The sequence below is a fragment of the Medicago sativa genome, chromosome 8, assembly GCF_051527215.1.
Source record: "Medicago sativa cultivar Bolivia chromosome 8, Bolivia_mono, whole genome shotgun sequence".
In the NCBI taxonomy this organism is placed as follows: Eukaryota; Viridiplantae; Streptophyta; class Magnoliopsida; order Fabales; family Fabaceae; genus Medicago; species Medicago sativa.
The window spans coordinates 56130615-56139097 of NC_140756.1; the positions used below are offsets into that span (position 1 = coordinate 56130615).

The window sequence follows — 8483 nt, forward strand, 5'->3', positions numbered from 1 at the left end:
GTGGGGTGGGTGGTTTGGTGTGTGGGGGTGGGTGTGTCAAATGAAGTTGGTGTCTTGGAATGTTAGGGGGTTAGGAGGCCCTGAGAAGAGAAGGGAGGTGCGGTCGTTGTTGAATGAGAAAAGGCCATTTATTGTGTGCTTGCAGGAAACTAAGTTACAGGTGTGCGATAACTTGGTGTGTTCGGCTATGTGGGATGTGCAAAATATGGCGTGCTCCTATCGCCCTTCCCAAGGGGCGTCAGGTGGTTTATTGATTGCGTGGGACTTGGCGGAGGTGGAGGTGTGGTCCACTGTGTCCTTTGAGCATGTCTTGGCTATTCATGGCAGATTCTTAAAGACTAATGAAGAGTTCCATGTGTTTAATGTTTATGCTCCCTGTGACAATCGGGCTAGGGAGGCATTATGGGACTCTTTATCTGGGCGTCTCGTTCCTTTGCGAGGACATCATGTGTGTGTTTGCGGTGACTTTAATGTGGTGCGTAACAGGGATGAAAGACGGTCAGTGTCGACTTCAAGGGGTTTTTATGATAGTGCTTCTTTTAATCAATTTATTGAGAACAATTTTTTGTGTGATTTACCGCTCTGTGGTAGGAATTTTACGTGGTTCAAAGGAGATGGTAGGTCGATGAGTCGTATTGATAGATTTCTTCTGTCTGAGGAATGGTGTCTGAGATGGCCGAACTGTCTTCAGGTTGCTCAACTGAGAGGTCTTTCTGATCATTGTGCTCTGTTCTTAACTGTGGATGAAGAGAATTGGGGTCCGAAACCGTCTAGATTTTTGAAATATTGGGCGGATACGAGTGGGTATGCTGAGTTCGTCCGTAACAAGTGGGAGTCTTTTCAACTAGAGGGTTGGGGTGGTTATGTGTTAAAAGAGAAATTTAAATTAGTGAAAGTGGCTTTGAAGGACTGGCATGCAGCCCATTCTCAAAATTTGCCTGGGAAGATTGTTTCCCTAAAAGAGCGGCTGGCTGAGTTAGATGGTAAAGGGGAAGTGGAAGTGTTGACAGAAGAGGAATGTATTGAGTTACGTGGTGTCACGGCTGATATTCATTCTCTGTCTAGGTTGCATACTAGTATATCTTGGCAGCAGTCTAGGAATCATTGGCTTGCGGAGGGAGATGCGAACTCTAAGTTTTTTCATGCTGTTATGTCATCCAGGAGAAGGCGTAATGCTTTGAGCTCTGTTTTGGTGGATGGGGTGGAGATTGAGGGTGTTCATAATGTTAGGCAAGCTGTTTTCTCTCATTTCTCTAGTCATTTTCAGGCGCAGTATGTTGATCGGCCTAGCGTGGCGAATCTTAGTTTTAAGAGGTTGTCTGTTTCGGAAGGAGGAGGGCTCATTTTACCGTTCTCGATGGATGAGGTGAAGGAAGCTGTTTGGGATTGTGAAAGTTTCAAAAGCCCAGGACCGGATGGGGTGAATTTCGGATTCATAAAGGAATTTTGGTCGATTCTTAAAGATGATATTATGCGGTTTGTCTCTGAATTTCATCGTAATGGTAAGCTGACCAAAGGTATTAACTCAACATTCATTGCGCTAATCCCTAAAGTAGATAACCCGCGGCGTCTTAATGATTTTCGTCCCATTTCCTTGGTGGGGAGTTTGTATAAAATCTTGGCCAAGTTATTGGCAAATCGTCTGAAGGTAGTGGTGGGTAGTGTTGTTTCGGAGACACAGTCAGCTTTTGTGAAAAGTAGACAGATCTTGGACGGTATTTTGATTGCTAATGAGGTAGTGGATGAGGCGAGAAGAGGTAAGAAGGAACTTATGATGTTCAAAGTTGATTTTGAAAAAGCTTATGATTCAGTCGATTGGGGTTATTTGGATGCTGTTATGGAGAGGATGGCGTTCCCGGTGCTTTGGAGGAAGTGGATTAGAGAGTGTGTTAGTACCGCTACGGCTTCTGTTTTGGTGAATGGTAGTCCCACCGAAGAGTTTAAGATGTTTAGGGGCCTCCGTCAAGGGGATCCCCTCTCCCCCTTTCTTGTTCTTGTTGGCGGCTGAAGGTCTTAACATTCTGATGAAAGCTATGGTTGATTCTCAGTTGTTTCAAGGGTATAGGGTGGGGGCGGCAAACTCGGTGGTGCTGTCTCACCTTCAATTTGCGGATGATACTTTGTTACTAGGTACTAAAAGTTGGGGGAATGTTCGTACTCTGCGCGCTACTTTGCTTATTTTTGAAGCTATGTCTGGGTTGAGAGTGAATTTTAATAAAAGTTTGTTGGTTGGGATTAATATCTCCGATTCTTGGCTTCTTGAGGCTGCGACGGTGTTGAGTTGTAAAGTTGGTAAGATTCCTTTCGTTTACTTGGGTTTGCCTATTGGGGGTAATCCGCGTCGTTTGTGTTTTTGGGAACCTATTGTGAATAGTATTAAAAATAGACTTTCTAGTTGGAATAGCCGTTTTCTATCTTGTGGCGGTCGCTTGGTACTTTTAAAATCTGTCTTGACTTCTCTGCCTGTCTATGCTCTTTCTTTCTTCAAAGCTCCATCAGGTATCATCTCTACCCTTGATTCTTTGTTTAATATTTTTTTTTTGGGGGGGGGGGGGGGGGGGGAGTGAGGATCATAGGAAAATTTCTTGGATAACCTGGCAGTCTATTTGTACCAAAAAGGAGTGTGGAGGTCTGGGTGTTAGAAAGCTGAGGGAGTTTAATTGTGCTTTGTTGGGTAAGTGGTGTTGGAGGATGCTGGTTGATAGAGGAGGTTTGTGGTATAGGGTTTTAGCCGCCAGGTATGGCGAATTAGGTGGCAGGTTGGAGGTAGGGGGCCGGAGTGTTTCTTGTTGGTGGAGGGAGGTGAGCCGTCTTTCTGGTAGGGCTGGTGTCGGGGATAGTGGTTGGTTTGAGAGACAGGTGGTGAGGAGGGTTGGTGATGGGGCTGATACGTTGTTTTGGTTGGATAGGTGGTTAGGAGACGTTCCTTTTTGTGTTCGTTTCAGGAGGTTATTTGAGTTAACAGAGAACAAATTTGTGACTGTGGCTAATTTGTTATCTGTTGACTCGGAGCAGTGGGGGGAGGTGTTGAGGTGGAGGCGTAGATTGTGGCAGTGGGAGGAGGAGTTGTTAGGAGAGTGTAGGACTTTATTGCTTGATGTTTTCTTGTCTCCTAATGTTCCAGATAGGTGGGTCTGGATTCCTGATCCGGCAGTTGGTTACACAGTTCGTGGCGCTTATGATTTACTAACATCTCAGAATCAGATTAGTGAGGCTACAGTTTCAGATTTGGTTTGGCATAAGCAGGTTCCCTTGAAGGTTTCAGTGTTTGCCTTGAGACTTCTGAGGGACAGGTTACCAACGAAGACTAACCTGATTTATCGTCGGGCGCTGGCGGCTGACATGTCCTTGTGTGTGGCTGGTGTGTGGTCAACAGGAAACGGCTCAACATCTTTTCTTATTGTGTGACACTTTTGGTTCCCTTTGACATTTGGTTCGTGATTGGATTGGGTGCAGTGGGGTTGATGTTGATAATATTTCCGATCATTTTTTACAGTTTACTTATTTGACAGGTGCTGCTAAGTCTAGGCGTTCTTTTATGCAACTTGTATGGCTACTTTGTGCCTGGGTTGTGTGGAATGAACGAAATAATCGTCTGTTTAATAATGTTGTAACCCCCATACCCCGTTTATTAGACAAGGTGAAAATGTTGTCTCTAGGGTGGTTGAAAGCTAAAAAAGCTACCTTTGTTTATGGCACCCAACAATGGTGGTCATGCCCTCTTGTTTGTTTGGGTATTGGCTAATGGTGCCCCTTGTGGTTGGTTTGTTTTGTTGTAAACTCTTGGTTCCTTTTGCAATCGCTTAGGCACTCCTTGTGCTTTTGGGATTGTTGTGTTATATAATATCATTTTGGCTTGTTCAAAAAAAAAAAAAAAAACATTGTTGAAAATATTTATGAAATTGAAATAAATATCGTTAAAAACTTTAGTTTCAACTTCAATTTTATCCATTGTTTAAGTAAGAAAATTTGATGAAGGAATCACAATTGAATGATACGAATTATAATTATGGACAGAAAGCTACTAAAAAAATAGTGGACAAAAACGTAGTTAAACAATTTGTAAAAAAAAACAAAAAACAACTCTAATTATTATACTCCTATTTAGAGAATGTTTGAGAAATACGTTTTAATTAAATTATTCTTTGCATCCCAAACCTTACTCCTTTTGGTGAAGTTGTTATACGAGAACAAAAATAAGTTAATTGTTGAAAATATATAGCATTGCTCTTTTCATTTTACCATTTTCATCTCCATTAGTTGCCCTGTGCATATTATTTCATGTGTAATTCTTACTCTTTTTTGGATTATTATGTAATACGAACCTAGTTTCTAAATAATCTCCGTCCGAAATCTATTGGACACATAAGATGGATTCGTCTTTTCCAATTGAATTCCCTCCGTATATCTTTTCATTTTAACCGAATTTTTTCCATATGAAAGAGTTAGTAATTGAACCCCTAACCATTGTTTAAGGGTCCCTTTACAACTATTTCATATTCAAGTTGAGTCATGTACCATATAAAGCCGTGTTCTTACCATGGAGGCACTTGTTAACATTTTTCCTTATTGTTATCTATCATTATTTTCCCTTACTTTCATTATTGTTCCTTATTTGAATGAATACATCTGGTCCATTTTCCCTGTCCCTAAAAATTGTGAAGGAAAAGAACAACCTGAAAATTGATAAATTGATTCTCTTTGCAGTGTCATTCATTTTGTTTGAACAGGAGCTTTTGTCTTCACTCTTCATTCACCAACCTGGAATGGAAATGTCACATCTCTCCCTTCTTCTTTATCATGTTTTATTCTTTTCTTTCATCTCTCCCTTATGTTTTATTCCTTACGTTTCGTCATAATATGATAATTCATTACTTGCTTATAAAACAACCTTTATTCCTTACTTACTTGTAACTAGTTACATGAATCTTTTTCAATAGTTATAAAAATAATCTTCTAGTCATTCACTTTCATTCATTATCATTCTTTCTTCATTCTCATTTTTCTTTCACGTTCCCATTTTCACTTTCTCCATTTGTCAAGTTTCAGGTTTGAAATTCATTTCTTCCGTTTATTCAATATATGTTTTGCTTTGCTTTGCTTTGCTTCATGCTCATAATCTCTGCCTAATAAGTTTCAGCTCTTTTCATAAAAACCATTTTCAGGTATGGAGAATCCTGCTGCCAGAAGAATGAATGTGGATCATTTCAATGTTCTCGACTTAGTGATCCCCTATATAGACAGAGCTGAAGATAGAGACGCGGTTTCTAGGGTCTGTAAGGGAAGCCGCAAGACTGATAGAGAAACACGGAAGCATGTGACAATTTCAATTTGCTACGCCACCACTTCGCAACAACTACTCCAGAAATTTCCTAATTTGCAATCGTTGCAAGTCAAAGGGAAACCCAGGGCTGACAAGTTTAGCCTGATACCCGCTAATTGGGGAGGGTCTGCTACCCCATGGGTTGACAAATTTCATGAATTTAATCGTTTGAAGGCAGTCCACTTCCGGAGGATGGTCGTCAGCGATAAAGACCTTTTAACACTTTCCAAACGAGATCTTACGTCTCTTAAGCTTGACACGTGTTCTGGCTTTTCGACCAAAGGACTTCGCTATATTTGTCAGAATTGCAGGTAAGTAGTCATTTTTCTTATTTTGTGGATAATAAATAAGAATTGAATAAAGATTTTAAGATTTATTAACAAGAAAATGCAGGCCTATTAATTTTGGTTAGGTTGTAGTCTGTTACGAACATCATCATGGAAGTCTTTGTAATTTTTGTCTTGTGTGAAAATTCAAATTTGATCTGAAAATTCAAATTTGATCTAGATGCGTATACAATCCTATATATACTATAGTATATTGATTAAAAATATACCTTATACTTTGATCCTTTTATCTTTTCTTTTCATCTCTAAATTTTGATGTGTCTCTATTTCTTACCGCATTGGATTTTTATTACACATGATTCAAATTTATGGTATATGTCAAGTTAGTGGGAAGTGGGAACTGAGAAGTTACAACCTGGTTACTAAATTGATGTTCATGCAGCGGACATAGTAATCTTTGATGTTGCAACCTACCTTGATGTTACTAAATTGTGACTGAATTTTTCATTCTGACAGGAATTTAAGAGTCTTGTCTTTGGAGAACAGCACAGTTGATGAGAATGATAGAAATCAATGGCTGCATGACCTTGCTCTACATAATAGAGTTCTTGAGACACTAGATTTTTATCAAACTAACCTTTACGAGAACAAAGATGATAATGAAGAGTTGGAAATCAACATTCACGACCTTGAAGTTTTAGCAAGAAACTGCCCAAACTTGGTCTCTGTGAAAATTACTGATTGCAAATTCTTGAGACTTGAGAACTTTTTTGGATATGCATCTTCTCTAGAAGAATTTGGTGGAACTCCCATTGATGATCCTCAGAGTTATCTTCATGTATCATTGCCAGCAAACTTAAGTCGATTGAGTTTGACAGGTATTTTTAATGAAGCATTTCTGTTCCCTAATGCAGCCAACCTGACCAAGTTGGATCTTCGCTTTGCAAAGTTGGATACGGCGGGGTATTGTACATTAATTCAAAGATGCCCCAACTTGGAAATCCTTGAGGTAAGATTCTATAATTTTATCAATGATATGGATAATTTGGTGTGTACATATATTGATATGGATAATTTGGTGTTTACATATATTGATTTGAATCTTTGGTTGGAAAAGAAAACATGAAGCCATAAAAATAATAAACTACAATGATATGGATAATTTGGAAGAGTAAAACATTTATTTTGAATGAGCATGAATACATTTTGAATATTTATAATGAACTAATAATCTTTCCCTCGTGGACAGTCAAGCAATACAATTGGAAATGCTGGATTAGGAACACTTGCTCAATATTGTACGAAGCTAAAAAAGCTTAGAATCGAAAGAGGTGGTGATGATGATGATGACGACGACGACGACGATGATGATGATGAACCAAAAAAAGAATACACTGTTACCTACGAAGGACTATTCCAGTTATCAAGTTGCTGTCAAGAGCTCGAATACCTGGCTGTTTATGCATCTAACATCACAAAGGATTTGCTAACAGAAATAGGTAATGGCTTGAAAAAACTATGTGATTTTCGCCTCAACTTGACCAGCCAGGAAGACAAAGCCGAATTTCCACTTGACGAAGGAGTGAGAGATTTACTGAGAGGTTGTACAAAGCTTAGGAAATTTGCTCTGTACCTTGAAGTAGACGGCGGGTTAACAGATGAAGGCCTAGATTATATTGGAAAAAACAGTCTAAACTTGAGATGGTTACTTCTTTGCAGAGTCGGTAGCAGTAATGCAGGGCTCTTGAAACTTTCTCAAGGATGTCCAAGACTTAAGAAACTTGAAATAAGACATTGTTCCTTTTTTAGTGAAAATGCGCTAGCTGATGCTGCAGTTAGCTTGTTCAATGTAAATGCTGAAACAAGACAACAATATTTCAAGTATTTTTGGGTTCAAGGATATCAGGAGTCATCACCAACTGGACATCATCTTTTTGCAATAGTTGAACCCAATTTAAATATTGAGGTTATACCATTAGAAACAGTTGGTGATATTGATTACATGACTCAACTTCTCATGTATCGCTCCATTGCTAGACCACGAATGGATCTTCCGGATGACGTGCTTACACCAGCTCTTCGGGTAATGAGGGTGGGAAGATACAGAAGTTTTTTTAATCATATTCTAGGCGGTTCTACATATTTTTATTTTATTTTATTTTTCCTTGTAACTATTTTCTCCTTAATTCAAGGAGAGAATTAACTGTATCATATCTATTTAAACTAGCTTTGTGCAAAGGAATAAAGTACAACAACATTCACGCATTTCTTTCTACAAAATCCATGTTTGCTTTGTGAGTAAATAAACCAACACCATTCCATATGGCCCGATTTTGAATTTTCTTTCTGAAGTGGTGTTTATCTGTTTGTCAAATTGACAATTCAAATGTTTCTCTGAAGTGGTATTTCTGCTTTGTTGATTTTACTTAAAATGTTGGTTGATAGTTAAAAATATTCGTTATGGTTTTATTTTTTTAATAAGCAAATATTTTGTTATGTATTGATTGAAGTGAATATCAAATTAATGGATTTATTATTTTTTGGTAAATTACTTTGCTTAATTGTTGATTGAAATAGCATATTTTATAAATAAATAAAAAAAACAGCATCAAAATTGAAACTAAATAGAAATTTTCAAAAATTTAAAAAATTAAATGAAAAAAATGATAGTTGCAACAAAATAACAAAAAGGTTATAATCTCATTTTGACTTAGACATTTATTTTTTGAAGGGGATTTAGACATTTTGTTTAAATCTTATTTTCAAATACGTTTTCTCTCGTCATTAAAATATTATTATTTTGACACACACACACACACATATATATAATTTTTTTTTTGAAGAAATCAAAATGGAATTAAATCACCAATAGT

The 8483-nt window shown here is 38.1% G+C and overlaps 1 protein-coding gene across 1 annotated transcript; it reads left to right on the plus strand.

Moving 5' to 3' along the window:
- Window positions 1-4982: 4982 nt before the first annotated feature.
- LOC146899723 (coronatine-insensitive protein 1-like) lies at window positions 4983-7890 on the plus strand. The gene is made up of 4 exons (XM_085737477.1): window positions 4983-5049; window positions 5166-5634; window positions 6127-6619; window positions 6860-7890. Exons 2-4 carry the CDS (start codon window positions 5168-5170, stop codon window positions 7811-7813), a joined length of 1914 nt encoding a protein of 637 aa, XP_085593603.1. The 5' UTR covers window positions 4983-5049; window positions 5166-5167; the 3' UTR covers window positions 7814-7890.
- Window positions 7891-8483: the final 593 nt, after the last annotated feature.